At 42.1% G+C, this 26,684-nt stretch overlaps 1 protein-coding gene across 1 annotated transcript in view; it reads left to right on the top strand.

Moving 5' to 3' along the window:
- LOC147663835 (E3 ubiquitin-protein ligase TRIM21-like) overlaps positions 1-26,684 on the top strand; it is a gene marked incomplete at its 5' end in the record, with an annotated part of 120,714 nt that overhangs the window by 88,820 nt on the left and 5,210 nt on the right. Inside the window, one exon of the mRNA XM_086950168.1 lies at positions 7,782-8,358. Within this exon, the coding sequence (XP_086806294.1) occupies positions 7,782-8,338 (557 nt within the window). The remainder of the gene's footprint in view (positions 1-7,781; positions 8,359-26,684) is intronic.

The raw sequence follows: 26,684 nt of genomic DNA on the forward strand, positions 1-26,684 counted from the left end.
TCTGACTTAACAATGCACAGTCAGATTAGCTCTGTTGTGTCTTCCTGCTTCTTATCCCTCCGTCTCATCCGTAAAATCTCACGTTTTTTCACCACTGATGCACTCAAAACCATAGTCCTGGCCTTAGTCCTCTCCTGACTTGACTATGGGAATGGCCTGTACGTGGGCATTCCAGCCTACGAGTCCCAACGTCTACAGGCCATTCAAAATCAAGCTGCTCGCCTCATTCTCTCCCTTCCCAAATCCTCTCACATTACTCCTGTTCTTAAATCTCTTCACTGGCTCCCTATCCGCTTCAGATCTCTCTTTAAGTTAGCCTGCTTTGCCTTTCGAGCTCATTCCCGCTCTGCTCCTGTCTACATCTCCTCCCTAATCTCATCCCACGCCCCCAGTCGTATCCTTCGCTCTTCTTCTCTCTCCCTTCTGCACATCCCCCGCTTCCGCAAATCCAGAACTGGTGGCACTCGCCTCTCTGTTTTGGCCCCCCAGTTCTGGAACAGCCTTCCACTTCACATTCGTTCCATCCCCATCTACACCCACTTCCTAAAGGCCCTTAAAACCTTTCTTTTTACCCAGGCCTTTCCTTCTTAGGTCCCCCAGATTCCCTCTGTGAGCTCTGACCAGGTCCCCAGCGCCAGGAAGCCGCTTGGCCGCAGTGCGCTTTATTAAATATTTTTTTCATTTCATTCATTTTCATTTCATTTCATTTCATTTCATTTCATTTCTCAGTGGCCCTCCCGCATTCTTCAGCTTGACAGGCTTACACGCGGCACGCGGCACTCAACACTGTGCCTTCTCCCTCTTGCGGGGGCTCCCTTCGCCTCATGCACACACACTGACCGTCTTTCCCTTCTTCCAGGGGTATTTGCGGCATGCAGCACTTGACTGTCCCGCATCTAATCACTAGCGGTCTCAGTTACCTCCAGACTGCACCGGGACCTCTCAGCACGCGGGTGCGGCCGGGCCTGCCGGTCAGGCGCTAACTCCTCCCGCAGGCTTGGCACTAACACCTCAGGCTGCTCTTTTCACGCCTGCTGCTGGAGGCTCTCTCAACTTGCATGCTGTGACCCGGGCTGTACGTGGGGGACCAGACGCCACAGGACGGCTCTGTCTACGGCCCCGTAAGTTCTGTCTGCCTAGTTACTTTTCCTGCAGACGCTGCGCCCAGTCCTTGCCGTCAGCCCGCGCCTGGGAACACCGCAGCGCTTTCGCGGCTCACAGACTCATAGGTTGGTAAATGTCAGGCTGATGTTAGCACACAGGAGTCGGCTCATTCCACCAACCCTGGCTCCTGTGCATTGATAGTCATGAAGCAGTGGTGCTGTTCAGCATAGTCCAGGCTCGGCATCAGCTCTGTCCATGGTTTGCAGTGTTAGGGTTGGCAGATCTCCCTCCATGTCCCATGTCAGTAGGGCGCCCTGTCTGTAGTCCTGGATTCACCTTTAAAAACTAGGTGCATTGTGTGAGGTGTATGTTCAATGTGGCTCAATGGTTAGAGCGGCAGACCCTGATGCAGAGGTCTAGCCTGGGACCAGAGTTCAATTCCCTGCATCGGCAGGTCTTGGGCTCAAAATTCCTCGGACCTGATAATTTTCGCCTCGGTGCCTATTCCAATCATGGAGTCCCACTCTGCAACTCTGGGCAATAGCTTGCTTAATCTCCACAACGGCCTCCACAACGATAAGGATGCCTGGCCTCCACCTTGGGGGTGCCCAGGAGTGGACGCCTCACAGGGAAAGCCAGGATGGGTTCCACAGCGGTATTCGTACAAGCGCCTTGAGACCCTTGCGGGTGAGTAGTGCGCTATACAAGTATCAATTTACATTTACAATTTACACATTTTCAGTGACACCACGTGACTAATACACCTGACAGTAAAGTTTTGCAAAAGAGAAAAACTGGAAAGTGGTGCCTGCTTTAAAGGATCAATTTGTCAGTCTTATGAGGGGTCACTCGGGTGGCCAGTTTTGAGGCCACTGCTTCCCCTAACCCAGTATTCATGCTCTGCTTCAGTGTTTCTAAATTAAACTATCTCGGAAACTAAACAATGGGCAGAAGACATTTCTATTGGAAATACTGATGTTTTGGAGGAACCAAGTAGTGCATCAGGGGCTTGGCTATAAATTGTAAATTATTGGATGATTTCTTGAGGTCACTCTTCTGTTTCTCCCATTTTGTGGGGGTTTGGTGCCTGCTGAAGAGGGGTCTTTTAGTGGGGAATGGGAATTATTACAGCTTTAGCTACAGAACTATGCAGATAACTCCCTAAATCACATTGGCAATGGAAATTGATTCCCTGCCCCTTCATTTTGTACACCTTCTGTGCTTTGGAGAACAGGGGATTGCAGGATTCCCGCAAGTCAGAGCAAAATCAGTTCATTCTCCAAAGTGTTGAGGATATTTTTGTGATTAGGTGCACTAATACCCAAATATGGAACACACACATAGCACAAGTGGGTCTGAGACCACCTGACTCATTTCACATGTTTACATAGACCGATGATTCCTACACTTGTTGGTAGCAGGCCTCATACCACAGGGCCTGTTCATGTCAGACACCAGGATCTCCAGCCTTGGCTTTAAACCAATAGCAGCCACTGAAAGTGATCAGGGACTTGCTTCTCCTGAGTCACAACTGAGTTTACAGCCCATAGGTTGCTTTGGGTGATTTAGTTGCCTTAAACTGCCATCTCTAAGGGTTTTTTGATGACATTGATATATTGCATTACTCTGCCACACCACATTTAGTAATATATATGCGTCAGGAAATACTATCTGAATACTGCACTGGATCCTGCACCCGGGAAGCATCCACCATACACTGTAGTGGAGCCATTTTCCAAGCTCCCTGTGTCAGCACCAGGTGGATTTCTCACAGACCATGTGCCTCTATTGGGGGGATGTCGGTGGCTGACACCCCACATTAAAAATTGTACCAGCACTTCTGCAACCAGTGCTTAATTTGTAAAACATGAAGTGCCAGGGTTCTTCTCGGAAGGCCACTGAAGTATGCACCACCCATACCCTGCCAGTGCTGCCAGTGGCAGTACCAACATAACACCTAACCATCGCACTCCTACAAGTGTGACAATTTAGACTATTTCAGGCCCCACACGGCTATAATAATGGCTTGAGAGGCTGGTAATATTCTTTTTCCATGTATAATGACTTAATAAATATGGTTTTTGTGCTCATCTCAAAATTACAAACAGACCGTGCCACCATGTGGTGGACTGTCGCTAGAGCTGACAATTAAGTGCCAGTGCTGAGCACTGAAAACCACCGGCACAAATTGATCACTGCGCTGCAACCCTGGCTCTCTGTCAGCCTCTCTATGAAGAAAACCCCAAGTCAGTGCACAACCACACTCTCCACAGACCACAACCCCCCATTCCGTACAAAGCCACACACACACACTCTGTAGGCACCAGCTGGATGTTTCACAGACCCTGTGCCTCTATTGGGGTGACGCTGGTGGTCAGCACCCCCACATTGAAAATTGTTCCTGCCAACCTGGCTCTCTGTCAGCCTCTCTGTATGCAAAAAAACCCCAATCACTACACACCCACACTCTCCTCACCGCCCACGTTCTGTAGACACTCACCCAGACTCTGCACAGTCATCACACTGCGCAACGTTCATCACTGGACAGGCCTTACAATCCTGCACTCTCTGTGAAACATACACTCTGCCCAGTCACCAAACCTCTGCGCACATCCTTCAGAGCACGAAACTCCACACTCAGCACAACCCTCCACTCAGCACTCTGCCCAGCCCTTCACACTCTGCATAGCACTCTGCAAAGCCCTCCATACTCTGCACAGCCGTCCACACTCTGCACAGCACTCCACACTCAGGCCTGAGCCAGGTGAGCCCCCTCCACGGTTACAAGTTCAGCACTCTCTTCTCATCTGTCTGCACGTCTGAGCACAGCATAGTCCAATCTGCACCACCTCAATCCCTACACAGAGTAGTTCAATTTCTGCACCGCTTCAATCCCTACAGAGCGTAGTTCAATTTCTGCACCACCTCAATCCCTACAGAGCGTAGTTCAATTTCTGCACCACCTCAATCCCTACAGAGCTTAGTTCAATTTCTGCACCGCCTAAATCTCTACACAGCAGAGTCCAATCTGCACCGCCTCAATCCCTACACAAATGTAAATGTATGTAAATGTATAGGCATTTATATAGCGCACTACTTGCCCGGAGGGTCCCAAGGCGCTGCGACCGCTGCGAAACCCTTCCTGGCTTCCCTGAGAGATAGTCCCTTAATGGGTATCTCCAGGGTGAGACCAGGCATCCCCGGCAGTCTGGTGGGGCCGTTAGTGAAGATGAGGCAAGCTAATGCCCAGAGTTGCCGAGTGTGATCGCTGATCAGAGTGGGCACCGAGGCGAGAGAATTATCGAGTCCGCTGACCCTGGTCCGGAAACCTGCCGCGCCGGGAATCGAACCCTGGTCCTGGGCCGTCCTCTGCTCTCTGGTCTGCCGCCTCTAACCAGTGAGCCACAGTACTACACTACAGCGTAGTTCAATTTCTGCACTGCCTCAATCCCTACACAGCAGAGTTCAGTATCTGCACCGCCTCAATCCCTACACAGCATAATTCAATTTCTGCACAGCCTCAATCGCTACAGAGCGTAGTTCAATTTCTGCACCGCCTCAATCCCTGCACAGCAGAGTCCAATATCTGCACCGCTTCAATGCCTACACAGCGTAGTTCAATTTCTGCACTGCCTCAATCCCTACACATCGTAATTCAATTTCTGCACAGCCTCAATCCCTACAATTTATCAAGGAGGGGGGGTTTTACCCAAAGAAATCCACATGGGACCTGGGCGCTATATGGTGTATAAAGAAAGGGTCCCTGTAGAACAGTATACCTTTGTTTGAATTTATTTAGAGAAAGTATAAAAACCGTCAAAACACTGTAAATTAATCACAATGAATAAACCAATATACTTGGTAAATAACGGTGCCCCAAAGAAAGGGAGTGGGATAGTGTGATGCTGTGAGGGAAAAGGACAGTGAAAGGATAGAATTTGTGACAACTTTTAAATATCGAATTTCATTCGAAATACAGTTAAATTCCAGAGGCTTCAGATCCCTGAGCCAAAGTGAGGATCATAACGTATCCCTTTGTACTTTGTACACTCTACAGTGGCTAGTACTGGAGAAAATAAATTTGGGACCCAGGGGGGGTGATATTGCACGAATCTTAACCCTGAGAGAATCCAAATGAATGACAATTTTGGACACTATTCGTAATGGGCTGAATGAGTCAGAGAGTAGTCATGCTCAACTGGCTAGTTTTGGTCGTTGATGTGCACAACATAGAGATCTTCATCCTCATGCTTGAGAGGTACATCTGCTGAACTTTACTCTTGAACAATAAGGTGTGTAGCTTGTCTCTCATGAAATGTATAGAACCATGGCTGACAGTTGTAATATGTTTACATTTGCTTTTGACCCTCCTGTGAGAGAGGTCCTGGGCCTATGATGAGGTTTTATACTCAGGTCACATCTAATTCATCTATCCTTTGGTAATCAATAATACCTTGTCAAAGAATCTTTGCACAGATATCAGGGATAGTGTATACCCTCCAAACAGAATGTAAATACAGACTAGCACTAAGCGTCACATGTTTACGTTTTGGATGCTGGATATTGAGATCTTCACCCTCATGTTTGAGAGGTGCATCTACTGAATGACTCGTGTTCAAACAAAGTATGCAATATGTCCTTCTTGAAATGTATTGGTTTTCACGCTGTTATACGTCTCAATTAACCCCGTATCCTCCTTTGCTCGTGGCCCTGGGTAAAAGATACCGTAATACATCCACACCCATCTGCTTCATTCCATATCAGGGTGTATCGGGTAGAAGAACGCCTTAATCGATATAGCCGCCATAATTTTGCAAATACAAACTAATGCTACCTTAGCGCACCGTTTGTTTACTTTTTTAAATAACCGGAACTGTTAGCAAAGCGTTAGTGGAGTTGCCTGCAGCAACGACCCGGATTCACAGTCCTCTGTTTGTTTTTATAATTCTGAATGGGCTACACGCCCACTTGCTTGCAGACGCGGAGAGGCTGCATCCAGCACTTTGGGAACCTTGCTTCGAATAGCGGGTAAGACGCTCTACCTACCAAGGGTGACCCAGTCCTCATTCTCGCTAGCTGCGTTATACTAATTAGGCTCTTTACTGCCAACAGAAGCGGCGGATCGGTGCGATCGTATTCGACGCACAGCTTTGGTTACCACTGACAAGACATCCAGGGACTTTGGTCAAAGCAGTGTGTGGTGCAAGCTGCAGTGACCGCCCGATGACAATCCTGGCACTTATTTTCATTTACAAATTAAGCACTGGTTGTGAGCACCTGCTGTGAGTGGTTGCAAACAACAATTCCAACTGGAGGGCAAAAAGTTAGAAGTAGTATCTAACTAAAATTACCTGGGGTTCTACTTCGATAACTGGCACCACCAGCAGCAGCAAAAAGCCTACATTTCTCAGAGAGCAAACACCTTATCATTCACCTTCAGGTCCTGATCAAGAAAGCTCAAGGGGCCATCATTCAAGCCCCTACTGGCAACAATAAAAGCCAAAGCGATACCTAGGCTATCATACGGCAGCACAGCTCTCCATGGGAAAGAAGCTGACCTACTAAACAAAGTGCAAGTGGCAATCTACAAAAGAGTCTTTCAAATCCATCAGGGAGCTTCAACAGCGCAGACCAGACTAGAATTTGGGATAACAAATGAAACGCTAGGAAGAAAGTATGCAACCATCACACAATGGTATAGCTTAAAACAAAACATAGCAGTCTTGGAACTGAATAAGGCTCTGTGGGACAAAATCGAGGAAGACGCATAGTTCCCGTACAACCAATACCTAAAAAAGGCTCTAACAGACACTTGCACAAGAGAACACTGGGAAACCAATCTGCCCTACCTGACCTTTAAGCAAGCTATAAATAAATCAGCAAAGCTCCACTTGTTGCTAGCAGACAACACCACCTTTAGCATGAGAAAACATGCATGGATGGTAATATCCAATTACAAATCACTTACCCCAGGACCATACTTAACTATCACGTTCTCTGCCCACAGAAAACTACAATTAATGGCTACGCGTCTGGGCAAATTTCCATCCACCATGGACCAGCCAATTTGGGTCCACGATGGACCTAAAGACTGAAGACTATGTGGGAGCAGTAAAGAGGACCTTGTCCACCATGTCTGTATTTGTCTGAATTTATCTCAAGCACGAGTCACTTTCCTAAAGAAAGCCATGAACACTAGAGCATAAGAACATGCAGATCGGCAATTAAGGCGACCTTGGACCCAACTGACACTCCATTGAATTGCCAACTAATAAAGTTCCTCTCAGCTCATGCACAAGCACTAAAAAGTAACCCTGTGCCCTGCTCGTAAAAAGCAAATAAGCCGGCCAACTCAGAAGCAGACCGTACTCCTGAACACAACACAGAATAATATCAGAACATTGAGAGGAACACTTTTCAGGGATTCATTAATGCTCCAGACTTACTAAACTGTAAACTATGCACGTTAAAAATGTCTTCCTTTATTTTTAAAAGTAAGTATAGTAGAGTATAGTAGAAACAATAGGCTTTTACGATTTTTAGGATAACAAAAAAAACTTTTAATCGCAGCAGTCGGTTTTAGTAAATGTATTGTTATGGTTTTAATTAACTGAAACATGAAAGTTTTTGACAGAGTGGTTGCTGAGCGCTGACCTCTGCTTCTCCCTGTTTTGCAGCTGCGATGACCCTGGATCCGGACACTGCTCATCCGAGGCTCGTCCTGTCTGAGGACGGAAGGAGCGTGAGGCGCGGAGACACAGCACAGGATCTGCCCGACACGCCCCAGCGATTCACTAAATACCTCACGGTCCTGGGGAGAGAGAGGCTGAGCTCCGGGAGGCATTACTGGGAGGTGGAGGTGGGGGACAAGACGGACTGGGAGCTGGGGGTGTGTAACGAGGCGGTGAACAGGAAGGATAAGATGCCACCATCTTCGGAGGTTGAAGTCTGGGCACTGGGGCTCATAGATGGTGAATACATAGCTGGCACCTCCCCTCCCAACCTCCTGACCCCCTATGTGTACCCCAGGGCGTCCCCCAAGGTTGTGGGTCTCTTCCTGGACTATGATGCGGGCAGGCTCTCGTGGTACAATGTGGATGACCGGTCTCTGCTCTTCACCTTCTCGGGGGCCTCCTTCCCTTCCACCCTGCGGCCCTTCTTCGGTCCAGGACCCAACGATGGCGGGAAGAATCCGGGGGCGCTGCAGATCTGGACGGTGACGGGACGGGAGTGAAGAGACTGTCTGCAGCGCAGGTGAGAGAGCGCTGCAACCGTCGAAAGGAGCGGTGTATAATGTAACTTACTGTCTCTAACTTCAGGGAAGGTTACTGCATGTACTGTCATTACAGGTGAGTAGTAATATCACAGAGGGTGGGGCGCTACAGCCACATCTGTCCACTAGGAAATCAGGTACAAGTCCTGGCGTCCGCTCAACATCCTGTAATTTTAGGAAAATGACTTAATCTGCACGTGCTAACAAAAATAATCTGACCGTGTTTAATGTAACTGGTGCTCATTCATGTTTGCGCTATATAGAACTGCAAACACAAACTCAGTTTATGTGCCCTGCAGGGAGCAGCTGAGGAAGAAAAAAACACACATGCTCCTGCTTCTGGATCACAGAGACTGAGCCCTGGTGCCCAAGGGCCTTCTTCTCTCAAACACTGAGGGAAGGATTGAGTCAGTCTTGAAATCTGCCTGCGCATGACAGAAAAGGATTGGCGCTGTGACTTAATGTTACTTATTTAGGAAGAAGTGAAGACCGAGCAAACCTGTGCATGACTGAAAGAAAAACACGGCTGTAAAACGTCTTGTTTAACATTGCTGGGAAGTCTTGGGTTATATTCAGAACCTACCAGCAAATTGCATTATGACACATGCAGTTTCCTTTTACATGCTCAAAGAAAAGAGCACACAAAGTGATATTGGGCAATACATCAGCACTGGCTGAAGGTGTCACATATGACATGGTGTCACTTAGCACCAACAGCTATGGAAAAAACAAGCATAGGCAAAGCCAATAGTTCTTACATTGATAAACTCATGCGTTTTTATCTTTTGTTACATTTTTTTATTGCCAGCATATGCCACAAAAATAAGGAACAAAAAAAACATGCAGTTGCCTAACCATGACGCCCAAACTATAGCAATAAAAGTTTCATTTTCAAAGGAACAATCACAATAAAGCAGTGTGAATGCTTCATATTGGGCCGTTGAATGAGGCTGAAGTGGGTTGACTGATTCCACTATGTTGTATGCTGTAGCAGAAGCAAAATATGAATGAGAGAACAATAGACCAATTGATGAAGATTTTCACTATTTATATGTATTTTTTACTTGTACATTGCTTGATTACAAGAGGCTGACAAGACAGGTACAGCTATCTATGTGCAAGACTTAAAATCATGTACGAAGGCCAGTTAAGAGGTGACTACAGAAACAATAGAGAACAAGCATTGAGAAAGCCAATACGTACAATGCTGGCTGCCAGCCTTTTGGCTTTGTGAATGTTTGTTTTGTTTTGTCATGTTTATTGCAAAAACGTTACTGTTGGGGTTGCTGCTGTTCCCTGGTCATTAATAAAAACACTGTCTAAAAGTAAAAATATTTCTCAATCTTAAAATGTAAGTAATGCCATAGTAATGCCAGGCTCTGAAGGCAGCTACCTTGTGAGACCGATATAGACACAGACATGAGGCGACTATCGAAACTTTAACTCAGAGGAGAAGGTACTGCAAGCATAGTACAGAGCTGCATGTAGGCAAAGTGACTGTTGTTGAGATGCCAATCTAAGCACAATGGAGAACTTGTTGAGACAACTGATCCAGCGCTCCTAATGAAAAACTGTCTCACTAACGCTACCTATCTCCACAATACTCACCATTAATCATGAATCACTTACCAAGGCCCATAAACTAACGAGACAATTTTTGAGCGTCTGAATCATGTGACCTAATTAATCAGAACTATTCACAAACTATTTACATAATTATATACAACTGCAGTTTATCATTTCTTACCATGAATTTAAAACATATGCTATTTAATTAAGTCACTTAAGGCGAATGGATCAACTGATGATAACTAGACCATGAATAAACAAGACCTGCTTGTCACTTCAAATGTAATTTTTATTAACTTTATTACTCAAAGAATGAGCATTTAGAATCAAAATCTTTATTTTATTAACAAAGTGAAGGCATCATTTTATTAAGGAAAAGACTCATTAGTCTGGCATTTCAAAGATAAATCAGTTAGCATGAATTAAAACAAATTAAAGTTTCCATTCCTAAATCCTAACACCCTGTCTATAACTCTCTTTACCTAGAAAGAATAATTTCTAAAGACTGCTGTCCTTACGTGCGCCAAAGAGTCCAACAGCACGTCACGCCCTTCAGGAAACAAGAAGAGAGATAGATTCCCTCCTCCCCATGGGCCAGATTTTATACCTTTCTAACTAGCTAATCTTCCCAAAAGTGTTCAATTTTCTTTGCCATCAGAGTTCCCATTGGCTGTCTTATGTCAGACCATAGCGTGTCATCACCGTTTTCAAACCAAGAACGGGCTCTTCTTTAGCCCTATTGTCCTTTGCCTTCGTGTTACTTTGCTTCCTCAAAAACGATACTTTCTAGTTCGAGTACTGTTCTTTTCGCTTCCTAACCTTGGCAGACATTCACAGATCCTGTCCTTTGGCCTTGTTTCCGTGAGCACATTTTATCCAAGCAAAGTCTTTTTTATTCCTCAAATATTTCCATTACACAACGCAAGGCTCCACTCTGGACAAGATTCCTTTCACATCTGCATCTTTGTCAGCCATATTTTTCAGAGCCACTTTTAGGCCTCACTTCGAAACTATTATTAAACAAACACAAGACATCAATTAATTAGAGAATTGAGACCCATTCTGTTACCCACCCCTTTGCTAATTATTAACCCATTAATTTATGTTACCTAGCTGAGCACACAGAGCAGCATTAATATCTACCTTCTTCTTTTAGGCCACCAGGATTCTCCATTAGCTTTTGCCACAGAAAAGACATAACAAAACATAAGCACACACAAATAAGCATGCCATTAATTAAACAGCCGCATTTAATACTGACAAAAACAATAGACAAGGTTAGTTCATTATTTCCACACACTTGCAGTTGCAACATAAAGCATAAAAATGAGTCCCACATGTTTTTATGTATATATGTATTTTTAAAACTACGTTGGTTAATGATTTCAACACATGCTTATTAATACAGTTACATTTGTTATGGAAGTTTTAACTTTGCGAGTTTGAAAGAAATTTCATTCATCTCGCTCCATCAACTCCCTCATCTGGTGATTTCATAATCCCAAAATTTCAGCAAAATTTTAATCTATTGAATCATGTTTTGAACATTCACTGTATTAGTTTTTCTAAACCTGTGATTCAGCAGTTTGTCTACAACTCTCATATTGAACTCTCCAAAACTCTTCTAGTTCTATTTCCTTTTCTCGTTCTTTTCTGAGCTTATAAATTCTTTTCTTTTCCCTTACATATTTCTTTCTCTTGTGTATCATGCAACTAATTTTTAACAAAAGCATCACTATGACTATAACTATTACAGGATAGAGTATTTTCCCAAAGATTGAACTACCAATCTCTTGAAACCAGTTTCTGATTGCTGCAAATCTCTTGCTCAAACGTTCTGAAAAATGTTCATCTTCTAACGGTTCTATTTCAGTATGTAATTCAGTAATATTCTTGATAAACATCTCTATATTCTGACTCTTATCTGGAATGTATGTGCAGCAATGTTGGACATGGAAAATCCCACAAACTCCTCCCTCTTTAGCAAGCAGAATGTCTAATGCAAGACGATTCTGCATTACCATGATTCTCATGGCAACAAGTTCTGTCAACTAATTGAAAACCACTTGCAGTGTCTGTTGACAATCTGTCAACAATTGTAGACACTTTTCTGATTCAGGGTTATTTCCACCATAGGTATTATTGCACCAAATATGTCTCCCATTATTTCTGAAAAACTTTCCCTCCTGAACCTATTCAGGTATTTGCCAATTTCAAATGAACCTTCTGCATTTCTATCTATATGAACATTTTTGGGAAAAACTAAACCAACGTAGCAAGTCCCGTACCAGTGGTCCGGGAGATTGAAGTAAGCTTTGTTCCCACAAACAAAATAAATTCCAGGAAAAATTGGATCTTTGCCTCCTTTAAATCCCCAACCACCTAAGATACAATAAGTATCTTCACATTGACTAGCACCCACAAAATAATTGTCGAATTGAGTATTATCTCTCCTTATGCACAATTTTCCACTAACCGCTTTATCTATGTGTATAGCAACATTTTCATTTCTACCATTAAGCTTTTCATCCTCACTCTGCCAAAACTTAGATTTTGTTTGTTTCAGCATCTCGTTTCTTTTATAAATTGCTCTTCTCTCTTCAACCATGTTTAAAAGAGACTTTTCTTCCGTTCTCAATTTGCATGTTAAATTGTTTCTAAAAGCATACTCGTATGTGAGTTCATTAGTCACGATAAAAAATTCCCTCATCTGTTTAGCATGTTTCAGTTTATTTAGACTATTATCAACCTTTAAATTTGCAAAAATGTCATCATAATTAGAGTAGTAGTACTCTAATCGACCTGTCCGATAAAACAAACTAGCTATTACACTACAAGTAATCCCATAAGTAAGAGGAGGCATATTATAAGTTACCCCTTCCGAAACAGAAGCAGGTAATTTCACACAAATGTAACAATCTTTCACATCCATTACCTTAACATATTCAGTTAAAAGTCTAGAAAAGGTATTACTAGAAAAATCACCAACAGATCTATCTTGGTGGATCTCTGGTTTGTGCTTAATGACTTTATTAGTCTTACTTACTACATCATGAATAACTTGTTTAGCCTCAACTTTACTTGTCATATTAGCTTTGTACATTTCTTTGTCAATTCCAAAAGGGAAAATGACAGCTAAAATTAACCACACCAAAATTATTAAGATCACACAAATTGAAGACATCTTGCAACATCTTCTTAAGATAGAACATCTCGAATTGTTGTTAGCATTAGGTATCTTTTAACTTGTAACAAGAGCCTTTCTAAAAAAACAAAAACTTAAAAATAAATCACTAAATATACACCACCCTTTTTACTTTTTTTTTTTAATTAAAGAATCTTCTAACAGCTTTTCTTCGACCTTACGTCTTACAGCAATGTGTTTTTCCAGCCAACACAATTTCTTCAACCTTGTGTCACCTAACACAATTTCTTCGACCTTATGTCACCAACGACTTTTCAAATGAAAACAAAATGCATCATTATCACTTGTGTCATCTATATCTTCTTGGCTACTACTACTCACTTCCACTATTGGTGGTATTATAATATAAGTCCACTCAGGTGATTTATACTTAAGATTAGGCTTCAACACTCTCTTTGCTCTACTGCTAATCACTTCTATTTTCTTTCCTGCTTGATTTTTCTTATCCGAATCACTTTTCTGACTTAAGATTTCATTAACCTGTTCTTTTGATTTATTCACTAATTTGAATTTCAAACTCTCATTCTCATTTGGCCAATTATCTCCTTTTCTTAAGAGTTTCTTCTTTGGCTCAGTTTGATTGCACTCTACTCTCCAAGCTCTTTTTCTTGATCTTTTCACTTTGGATTCATCATCACTTTCGTCTGTTTCTTTTTCTTTGATATCAGCTCTAGATTCAGGTACTTCTTTACTCGGCAGCTTCACTCTGTTAGGAACATTATCCTTATAGCTGGTACTTGGTAATTCGTCGTCGTCTTCTTCAATTACTTCCAAACCACCAGTTTCAGAATTTTCGTTCCTTCTTTCCGAGCTTCCAATCTGCTTTTCAATACTCTCCTGATCTTGATTCACTTCTTGATCAGACTCTTTTTCTGCTTCTTTTTCTAGCAGATCTTCATCATTTTCAGAGTCTAGTATCACAATTTCTAGATCTTTTTCATTCAATGCATTTTCCAAATCTCGACTTTCTTGTCGATCTTCAGTATCTGGATTTCTTTCAGGTTCTTCTTCAGAATATGAATCTGTTGTTGTGTCACCTTCTTCGTCAGGATTTTCAGGTGGTGGCACTCGTATGGTATGACTAGCATGAATCCATCTCTTTAGACCCCTACACTTTACTGCATTTGTTGTGAAAGGTCTCACCTGTCTTGCCTTCTGCCACCTGGGTACCAGACAATTTCTTCTTCGATGAACCTTTGTCCTCACCCAGTCTCCTGTTCTTTTTCTTTTGTAAGTACTTCAGTTCCCACCTGATGGAACACAGAAGTTACTACGTCAGAAAGGTTTTTGCAGTAGTCCATAATTGCACTATCATTTATGCTAAGAACTTTATCAACTGGAACAAATGCTTGTCTCATGACTCTGCCCATGAGTATTTCATGTGGGCTTAAACCAGTTTTTCTATCTGGGGTACTTCTCAGAGACATCAAAACAAGTGGAAGTGCATCAGTCCACTTCATTCCTGTAGCCAAACACATTTTCGCAAGCCTATTTTTGATTGTACCCTTGACTTGCTCAACAACACCTGATGCTTCTGATTTATAAGAACAGTGTAGCTTTTGTTTTATACCAAGTGCTTCACAAATCATTTGTAACAATCTGTTTTCAAAATGTGTGCCACGATCAGTTTCGACCGTCACCGGAAATCCATACCTAGGTATGATTTCTCTTAAAAGCAACTTTGCCACAGAAACTGAATCATTGTGACGTGTTGGGAACGCTTCCACCCATCTTGAAAACAGACAGATTATCACCAAAACATATCTTAATCTGTTATGGGGTGGCATATCAATGAAATCCATCTGTAACCTGGTAAAAGGACCACCCTCCCGTCCTATGGTTCCCAAGCTTACAACTGTTTTTCTGTTCGGATTGATCTGTTGACAGATCAAGCATCTCTGGCAAAAAGATTCTGCAACTATCCTGAATTTTGGATTGTACCATGTCTGCCTAAACAACCGGATCATTGAATCTCTTCCTAAATGTCCTGGACCATGATACATTTAAGCCATGTCAGCAATCATGCAGTTTGGCATTACTGGCCTGTCATCTTTGTAAACCCAAATTTCATCTTCTTCTCGCTGGCTGCAACCTGCTTTTACCCATGTGTCTTTTTCCTCATCATCTGCCTCATCTTGTAAATCTTTTACTCCTTGCCATGTCTCAACTACAGATGTTAGCATAAGTGAGTTCAAAACATGTTAATTTTCTTTTTCCCGATTAATGGACATATTATTCTTTGCACAGAATTTGTCGATTTCATCAGCATATGCATTTCCTTTTGTCATATAATCGTCTCCCTTTTTATGTGCTGTACATTTTACTACAGCAATTTTCGCTGGTAGCTGAATACCATCAATCAGCCTTTTGATCAATTTTGCATTTCTGATAGGTATTCCCGCAGAAGTTAAATAACCTCTTTGAGACCAGAGCTGGCCATAGTCATGGACTATGCCATATCCATACTGACTATCAGTCACTATGGTAATTTTCAACCCTTTTGCTTTTTCACATGCACGAATCAAAGCAACCAATTCTGCTACTTGAGCTGAACGCATTCCTTTAAGACCAGAAGATGCAATCACATCTGCAACTGTACAGACAGAGTACGCTGCACTCAGAATGCCCTCATCTGTCCTCAAGCAAGAACCATCAACAAAATAAACAAAATCCGATTCAATTAGCGGAACATCCTTGATATCCTGTCTAGGCTTGGTGCAATATTCTAAAACATCCAAGCACTCATGATCAATGTCATTTTCATTTCTGATCTCTGTTACAGTACCATCAGGTAATAATATGGAAGGATTTAAATTCACACATCTTGGAATTGAAACGTTATCTGATCCCAGAATAACTTTTTAATATTTTGTCAATCTGTTACTTGTTAAATGTTGAGTTTTGCTTCTAGTGAGGAGAATCTCAACTGAATGGGGCACATACACTTTAACAGGAAACCCGATTATCATCCCTTCACTTTGTTCCAGACTCACACTAGTTGCAGCTACTGCTTTTAAGCAACCTGGTAATGCTTTTGCAACAGGATCAAGAACAGCTGAGAAATAGGCAATTGGCTTTCTCAGTTTCCCATGTCTTTGAATCAAAACTGATAATGCACAACCTGCTCTTTCACTACAATACAGCTCAAATTCCTTCTCATAGTCTGGCATTCCTAATGCTGGAGGTTCACACAAACTTCTTTTTAACTGAACAAAAGCCTCTAAATCAGTTTCTGTTAGGGTAATCGGGTCTTTTATGTCTGCTTTTGTCAATCTCTGCAATGGTTTTGCAATTACTGAAAATCCACTAATCCATTGACGACAATAACCTACCATTCCTAGAAACATTCTGACCTGTCTCTGTGTTTTTGGATGTTGCATTGCTTGGATCGTTTTTATTCTTTCAATTGTCACTTGTCTAATTCCTTTTGCGATTCTGTCACCAAGATATTTTACTTTTTGTTTGCAAAACTGTAATTTTGCAGGTGACACTTTATGTCCCTCATCTGCCAAATGATTCAAAAGAGTAATGGTATCTGTCACACAGTTGTCTCTTGTTTTTGCAGCCACAAGGAGATCATCAATATACTGCACTAATGTCGATTTTCCAGGCAAATCTAGATTTTCCAGGCAAATCTAGATTTTCCAAGGATTTCTTTAGCAACTGATTAAAAATAGATGGACTCTCTGTATACCCTTGAGGGATACAACACCATGCTAGAATACGCTCTTGGAATCTAAACGCACAAATTTGTTGGCTTTCTGGATGCAATGGTACAGTAAAGAATGCAATACAAAGGTCTATGACCGTGTACCATTCTGCATCATGCGGCATCTGATATAGAATTACAGCTGGGTTTGGTACAACTGGGCAACATGGAACAACTATTTGATTAACCTTTCTCAGGTCTTGAACAATCCTAAAAGTTCTTTTTGGCTTTTTGATTCCCATAATCGGTGAATTACATGGACTGCTCTCAATTTCTTTTAAAACACCTTGTTTTATAAGTTTTTCAATTACAGGTATGACACCTTCAATAACTTCTGCTTTCATTTTATACTGAGGAATGTTTGGATAATCTGCTCCTTGTTTTACTGTTATTTTTACTGGGTCTACATGTTTCATCAAACCCATTTCATCTCCAGATAAATCCCAAACTTTAGTATTAACTGTTTCTTTTAATTCTTCAGGTAAATCATTTTTGTCAAAAGCAGGAAATAATTTACTTTCTTTCAACCATTAACATTGTTAATTTATAAAGACCATCTTCTTCTGGAGTTTGAAGCTCAATACCATCCGGTGAGCAATATATTTTACAATTCATTTTACAAAGAATGTCCCTTCGTAACAAATTTACAGGACTGCTATCACAGACTACAAATCTATGTTTGTCTTTAAATTTACCAATTTCAACATTAACTGGTTCTGTTAAATCTGTTTTGATCTGTTGATTAGCTACGCCAACTACTTGGATGGTTTCCCCAGAGAGAGGTAGGTTTTCTATTTCCACTGATCTAACAGTAGAACGGGTAGCACCTGTGTCCACAAGAAAAGTGATTTCTACATCATTCACTTTACCATTAATAAACGGACCAGACTGATCTACCTCAAGAGTGGCTCCAAGCACACACTCTTCCTCCTCTCTCAGGCACCGTCATAAGTAATCCTCAGAATCACTTCCTTCATTTTCTTTTAACCAATATTGTTGAGAAACATTCGACACATTCACTCTTGGCGATCTGTTTACCTGTTCACCTCCGCAGAATCCTGTTTCTGTATTGTATCTCTGCACATTAACACAATTTGGAAGTGGCGGTTGTGGAATCTGGCTTTGCTGATTCACTACCTGTCGCTGTAGCTGTTGCTGCTGATTTATCTCATTCTGCATCTGTGGATTTAATGATGCATTTTTAAAATTTCTGGGCGGATTCTTACACTCTCGCTTCCAGTGTCCAATTTTGCCACAATTAAAACATGGGAGTTTCTGCTTTAATTCTTCAATATTACCCATCAATTTTGGCTTATTATAATTTCCTTTAAATTTCCATTGATTCTGGTGAACATTTTTGTTTTCTAAAGTTGCAATTTGTTTTTCAGCCACTTTTACCTGTGCCCACATAGCTTTTTCTTTTAGCTTCTTTTGTTTAGCATCTATCTCATCACTGCAGTATTTTGCTTTCCTCAAAATGTCATCAACTGTGAGTGATTGCCAACCAACTATTCCTGATCTAATCATCTCTCCTATTTCAGGCCTTAAGCCATAAACAAATCGGTATATGAAATGACTCATATCCTTTTCACTCAATTTCTCATAACCACTGTATTGTTTAAATACAAGCAGTAATCTTTCATAGAATGAATGTACTGATTCTTTTGGTTCCTGATTTGTTCTGTCTATTTTTACCCAATCTACTTCTTTTGGGGAAATCTTGTTACAGTTTTATAACATCAGGTGAAGGTGCACCTGTTACTTCAACTCGAATAGGTTCTTCTTTGGGCCAATCTATAGAAATTTTACATTCTGTCCAAGAGTCTGAAGGAACAACATTGTCAAAGAATCCATCAAGATCAATCCACAGAACTTTTGAAACTTTAACAAATCTTTCTACCTGGCGATACCATTTCACAGGTTTTTCTCTCAAACGAGGAAAATCATTTGTAAACAATAAAATGTCCTGTCTCGTCCATGGAACATGTACATACCCTCCGCCAGCTATTTCTCTCATAGGAAACTCAGTTACTATTTCCCCTCTTTCTCTTCTGCCTTCCTCTCTTTTCTTTGTCCATTTCACTCTCCATTTACTTAATTCACGTAATCTTTTTAGAAACACTATCAATTCTTTTATATGAATTATCCTTCCTGTGGTGTTCATGTTTTCAATATCTTTTTCAGAGAAATCCACTCTGTAATGTTTCTGCAAATTTTTCTGTCTACTTAAATCTATTTCTAATTCAATTCAGCAGCCATTTCTTCTAATTGATCATATTTAGTTTTCATTTTCCATAGTATACTTTTACAAATAAACAATAATTCATCATCCTGGTATAGCTTTAAACTGTCAGGTACAATTGTGCCAATAATCAATTCCTCCAAATCCGCCTTCAATTTTGCAACATCAAGTAATTTAAATTCTGGGGCTGTGGAGTTTGTGTTAAATCTATTTTATTTATGCTTTTTTCTGGAGTTCCTGAATCAGATCCTGCAACAGATGGAGTTTGACCATTTGAAAAACTTTGATTAAAAGTTAGGTCTGGCATCTTTTTCTCTCGGTGAATTTCTGTTAAATCTGAATACAATTTTTCAGCCACTTTCTGAATTTCTGCGTTTAATGGAACAGTCAGAGCTGAATGTCTAATTTCCCTCTCATCAAAAACTGGAAGAACAGGTCCAATTGTTACTGGTACCGTTACCGCTTCCATGCCTTTAGTCAACTGCTGTATTAATTCTTCTTTTGATCGAATGTATTCTACATGAGATGACAGAATTGGAACGAGAAAACAGGGGTGTAATAAGAGGCACTAGATTTGGTATGTCCCCACATCCTACTGTTCCCATTACATTTCCTGAGATTCTGTTTCCCTGAACTGGAGTTTCAGCATAATTTCTACTTTCGCCAGATGTACTAGAATTAGTTCTTGTTTCTACTCTCTCAGGAAACTTTGCATTATTCTGATTTAATCTAGGTGGAGACTCATCAAAAATTTCCCTTGAAGGAGCACTTGGAGAAGTTCCTTGAGGAATTCTCGGGGTAGACCATGAACAAACTGCTTGATAAGGTGGCGGTTTCGATTTTGTGATGTAAATCTCTTCTAAAACTGAATCTTCTAATTCACTATCTTCACCAATATTATTTTTCTTTTCAGTATTCTTTTGACCAGATTCTTCACTAAATCTTGCTGGGTACAAACCATCACACATATCCATACGTCTCCAACGACGCATTCTGTCTTCATGTGTTTCTCTATTAATGTCTAATCTAGTGCCTCTTATTACACCCCTGTTTTCTCGTTCCAATTCTGTCATCTCATCCTCCCATTCAACTAAAGCCTCAAATTGTGTAGGTCTAGGTTTTGGTACAAGAGTCATAATTTTTTCTCTCAAGTTTTTCAACACCTTAATGTTAAATGACCCATCTTCCGGCCATGCCAATACACCATCATTTTTGTTATATTCCATCCAATTCTCCATCCAAAGACAAGTATGATAACCATATTCATCTAACATATAAGCTGCAGGTGTTTTGTACTTATGAAGTAATCTTTCACTTCGCGTTTCAATTTTCTTGTCATTTTTAAATAAATTTTCTGAAACCATGAAAGCTTCTTTTCTTCTCTCCTGTGATAATAATCCATGTTTTAAAACAATTCCGCTTACTTAGAAAAGATCGTAAATATTTCCTTGTTGTTCCGCTATACTAGCCAATCCGTGCGTGAAATTCACCAACAAGCCAATCGGGTTAGGTCACGTCGCTACTCTGTTCAGCCAATAGAATTACTGTATTTCAGGATGAACCAATCAGTGCGCGAATACTGTGACGTATGTTAGCCAATCACAGCGCGAACCCTGTGATGTATGCTGCCGCTGCAGCTTCACTGTCCTCGCTCCACTCTGACACTGACACCTCCTTTACAAAATATTTTCACAGCGCCATATTTGAAAACATTTTCAACAGATTTCAGTTAGTAACCCTACAAAAACAAATCATTTGTCTGTTTCACTAAAATAAAGCGATAGCTTTCTCAATCATTCAAGTATTCTTTTGCATGAAATAGGCAACGCTATTTTCACAAGATTTTCAAATTCGTTGATAAAGCAAGTAGCCTTGCCCTACCCTTCTAATGCACACTATCATACAGAAAGAAACCTAATCATTCATGCATGAAATTTTGGTAGGACTTTAACCCGCCAATAATAATCCTCACTCGCCAGTAAGAATAGACGACGCTTCCTTACCATTCACTCAAGCTTGAATAAATTCTATTACTCTTTTCACAGTGAGTTTTAAAACAGGACACGTGTCCCTATACTCAAAAGCTACAATTTCAAAGACAATTCTCACTATACATTCTACCTTACACACCTAAAATCCCTAAACTTGTGCTGTACGTCCACAACACTTGTAATATATGACGATACTACTATTTTGAAACAGAACAAATGCACTGTGTAACTTCACTTGTCACACTACTCAGGCCGGCACAACTAGGAGTTTTCACACTGCTGGAAAAAACCTTTTGACTACATATAACAACTGAACAAACTTAACATGTTTTAGACATGTATCCTATGTAACTACCATGTAACATGACAGTTACCGTAGTAACCGTAACTCTGCTACCAAGTAATTGATTCAGCGCTCCTAATGAAAAACTGTCTCACTAACGCTACCTATCTCCACAATACTCACCATTAATCATGAATCACTTACCAAGGCCCATAAACTAACGAGACAATTTTTGAGCATCTGAATCATGTGACCTAATTAATCAGAACTATTCACAAACTATTTACATAATTATATACGACTGCAGTTTATCATTTCTTACCATGAATTTAAAACATATGCTATTTAAGTCACTTAAGGCGAATGGATCAACTGATGATAACTAGACCATGAATAAACAAGACCAGATTGTCACTTCAAATCTAATTTTTATTAACTTTATTACTCAAAGAATGAGCATTTAGAATCAAAATCTTTATTTTATTAACAAAGTGAAGGCATCATTTGATTAAGGAAAAGACTCATTAGTCTGACATTTCAAAGATAAATCAGTTAGCATGAATTAAAACAAATTAAAGTTTCCATTCCTAAATCCGAACACCCTGTCTATAACTCTCTTTACCTAGAAAGAATAATTTCTAAAGACTGCTGTCCTTACGTGCGCCAAAGAGTCCAACAGCACGTCACGCCCTTCAGGAATCAGGAAACAAGAAGAGAGAGAGATTCCCTCCTCCCCATGGGCCAGATTTTATACCTTTCTAACTAGCTAATCTTCCCAAAAGTGTTCAATTTTCTTTGCCATTAGAGTTCCCATTGGCTGTCTTATGTCAGACCATAGCGTGTCATCACAGTTTTCAAACCAAGAACGGGCTCTTCTTTAGCCCTATGGTCCTTTGCCTTCGTGTCACTTCGCTTCCTCAAAAACGATACTTTCTCGTTCGAGTACTGTTCTTTTCGCTTCCTAACCTTGGCAGACATTCACAGATCCTGTCCTTGGGCCTTGTTTCCGTGAGCACATTTTATCCAAGCAAAGTCTTTTTTATTCAGCAAATATTTCCATTACACAACGCAAGGCTCCACTCTGGACAAGATTCCTTTCACGTCTGCATCTTTGTCAGCCAAAGCTAGGTGTCATGCTTCATCATATGGACATGCTCCTCGTCGGGTTTGGCGCTTCAATACCCGACTGGCAACCATAAAGGGGTTCTTTGGCGGAGATCTTTTGTTCCTTGCGGTATGGTGCTGTGGGTGTGAGGGCCCTAAAAACCAGTGTAGATGTGATGTAAGGGAGTGACGTTATAAAAGGTTGGACAATCCAAATAAACATTTTATTAGAGTAGTTATCCACCTTCTTAAAAGAAAACAGAGTGGCCGCTCACTGGCTCTAAGGTCCAGTGGAGCTAAGCTCAACTCTCACAATGTGGTCGACATGTTTCATGCATTGTGGTCAATACTGATCCACTGCATATCATCAGGGCCTAGTGCATACCTATCTACATGTGGTGGGTGAAGAGGTTCCTACCTACCACTCTTTATGGATGCGAGAACAAAGTCCCGCCAATCCTAGTTGTAACCTATATGGGGATGACATGAAAGCAGTGCATAGTCATTAGATACATCGATCTAGCAGACAGATCATATCACCCCGACAGCCTCATAACAGTTGTCCATCTAGTGAGTAAGCAAGGTTTGTGTAGGACATCCCCTATTGAAACAAACCTAGAATGATTTAAAAGGGGTGACTGAATTAAATCGACGGTTAAAAGAGAGACTAGTGGTAAAACTGAAATCATTCCCTAGATAGGGAGTCAGTAGTCCAGAACACAACTCCCTATCTGGAGGGTAAAACTCATTCCATTCGATCTGTTCGGCTCCAGACACCAATGTGGTGGTGTCCTGCAGAGGTGGAGGTAAGATAAATGACAGTAAGATAACCCTTGTTAGCTAATCCAACAACATAGTGGAGCACGGCCTGAATTAGTGTCCCAATATGGGGAAAGTAGGAGTCCCACTGAGCACCCCTTCCCTATCACAGAAGCCCTGTGACCCTGCTGTCCCCTGTGAAACAAATATGGTCTGTGGCAGCGACAGCGGGACTACCTGCAGCCCGGAGGAAGGGGTAACCCACCCTGTCCTGCCTCCGTCCGCAAGTGCACACCTGGAGTCACCTAAACCCCACCCAAACCGTTACCCGCGGGAGGGGTCTTGGTGATGCCCGGGCATCCAGATCACCATCCAGACTGGACCTACTCGGTCCATAAGCCAATAAAGTCAGTTACAAAACCGCAAAGACAGCCCCCTCACTCACCTGTCCAAGAAGGACGTGCGCCAGCAATCTACCCAACGCCGAGCTGTACAGCCGGATACTGCAAGGGCTACCACCCGAGTGGTGCTTATGAGTCTTCCTCGCTTCCCGTTGCATTGTGGGCCGGCGTCACGTCACATCGTATCACGTAGTACAGGAAGTGTCTCAGTTGTCTGTGCTGAGTCGGTGTACTATAGACCGCTGTACCCCATCGAGCTGTGTACCCCCCGTCGTTGTGCGCGTTGTGTTTCATGACGTTTCCCTACGTACAACATAATTTCGTGTATCCCCCTTTCGCCGCAGACCAATCACAAGTGTTGATGACAGTGACATCATGCTTACACCCACTCGGTACACCGGACGTAGGGTGTCACTTTATGGACCCTCGGGTGCTGCACTGGAGCGATCACCAGTGGTTCAGACTGTTTGCATACATTACGTCTATCACCTTGCGTTTGTTTGACCCCACTATCATGGCATGGATGGGAAATCTGTCCTGATGTTACAGGGCAGCTGTGAAGATGTGGCTGGACCCCATCCAAAATAATAAGTCTTTATATTGGCAGACTCCTTTCAGGATAGAACTGGTCCTGTCAGGATATGGCTGGGTAACCCTGTAACGATAACACTGGAAACTGTGTAGATTTATGGACTCCTTACAAGTTTCATCTGGCCCTGTCTCCATAAAGCTAGTCATCCTGTTGGGTTGACATCCTATCTGGATACTGAATACCTTGTCTAGGTGTGAGTCGTGTCTGGATATGCCTGGATATCCAGGCATCTTTATTGCTAAGCCCCTCCCAGGATGAATGTGGTCACTGTCTGGCTAGACTGTCGCAGGATACTGTTGGCTAATATGTCAGGACACAGTATGGCACTTTGCTGGATATGATCTGATACTTTGTCAGGATGTGGCAGGGCACTCTGTCCGGGTATGGCTGCATGTTCGTGGTTTTGTCCAGATAATGCTTGATCAGTCTCAACATATGGCTGATTGCCCTGTTAAGGTGTGACTGGAGACTCAGACAGGAAATATTGCATTGCTCCTGTCAGGAAACCACTGTCCCTCTGTCAGAATACGGATGGACACACTGCCTGGATTTAACCGGGGCCATCTCAGGATGAGGCAAGATGCACTGTCAGGATATGGCAGGGCCTCTATCAGGTAATGGCTGACCATTCTGCCGGTTTATGGTTGGGAACACCATTGCAATATGGCTGCATTGTCCTGATTCTTGCCAAGATGCGCATGTGTAAACTGTTCCCATAAGGCTGAGCCTCTATCAAGATAAGGCTTCACCCATGTCAGGATATAACTACCTGCTTACAAAGATTTCCTGGCACTCTGTCCAGATATCCATGGGCACATGTGGTGATGTATCTGGGCACCACAGCAAGATATAGCTCAACTCCTTTCAAACTATACTGTTGTGCCCCAGCAATGATCCGTCTGGGTATTCTCCCTGAGTAGGGCTGGCTCATGTCAGGGCTCGGCACTTTCTTCACAGATTCCTGGGCCTATCGCCGAACATGACTCCCAGTTCACCAGAGTATTATAGTGCAGTGTGTCAACATTTAGGTTGACCACAATATAAGGATATGGATGGGCGGCCTGTCTCGGCTGGGTGTCCTGTTAAGGCATAGTCTAGCATCCTGTCTCAATATGAATTTTCACCCAGTGAGGGTATGTTTGGGCCCTTTCTATGACTGGGTCTTCATCAGGATATGGCTGGGCTCTGCCTCTTTCATGATGCTGACCTCTCCCAGGGTATTTATGGGCACTCTGTGAAAATACGGCAGTGTTGATGTCTATGTGTTGCTAAGTATTTTGTCAAAATATAATTGTTATACTACCTAGCTCTATAGCTGTTTACTCTTGAAAAATATGACTAGAAACCATGTCAGGTTATATCTGGGTACCTTGTCTTAATATGGCTGTTCGCCCATGCGGAAGGGCAATGAGCTGGTCAGCCCGTGATGAAGTGACTGAGTGATATCACCAATGAATCCCCAGCCCAACTAACGTTTACTGCATGCAAACAACCCTCTGTGTCCTGCTTTGACCCACCCATTATTTTCTCAACATTAAAAAAAGCCCCATAAAAGGCGAGCTAGGATACCACCTTAAAAAGATGGACTCAAAAGCTGATTTGCAATCCCCAACCAGTGCTGATCCCAGCTTTTGCAATTTGCCCATGTCAATGGGGCTTCTAGTATCCCTCCTCTTCACCCTGGCCATTTCCCAACTCTTCAAGGCCTGTCTGATGTCAAAAAGAGGCAACCAAGCACTGTGCACCTACTCCTTTTGCAATGAAAGCCAGGGCTGCAATATGTCGCCTGCTATTTACGGCTTTTAGTTTTGTCAGGAAAGTCCCAAGCAATGTCAGTCCGAAAGCCCCTCAATGAAACCCAAATATTGATGGAATGCCCTCTCATAGGCTGTTCTGGTTTTTGAGGTTGGGCTGGCAGCAAGGAGATCAGGCAGGACACTGCACCACAATCCCATAGATGCTTGAGAGAGGTGTGGTAAATATTTTACCGTATACGAGTTTGCCATATAATTTCAGACAGGTAAAAAGAATAGCTCAATCAAATGAGAGGCAGAGTCCGTGGTGTCTGAGTCATACGGGCTTTAATCAAAAATGACTCGAGTCATGGAAATCAATTCCATCAATACAAGGGTTCGGGTATGCAATGATGGCAGAAAGATGTCAGCGATTTATTAGCAGTACATGACATATATAGTAAAATGACACAATAGCAGTGAATACAGTAGGCGTGACAAGTGAAATGTATATGATAAGAACACATGTGCGTAGCAAAAAGGCGTGAACAAGGGTGTGCACGGAGGCGTGTACTAGAAACGTCACAGAAAAGTGTCATAAGTGGGTGGATGCATAGAGAATTCTGCAGAGTCAGCTGAAACCTGTAGCCTGAATGCGCGCGCAGCTAATATGACGTGTGATTGACGTGCATCTGGAGGAAGCGAAGGGTCTGACTTTT

This window comes from Lissotriton vulgaris, unplaced genomic scaffold (assembly GCF_964263255.1).
Source record: "Lissotriton vulgaris unplaced genomic scaffold, aLisVul1.2 SCAFFOLD_1778, whole genome shotgun sequence".
NCBI lineage: Eukaryota > Metazoa > Chordata > Amphibia > Caudata > Salamandridae > Lissotriton > Lissotriton vulgaris.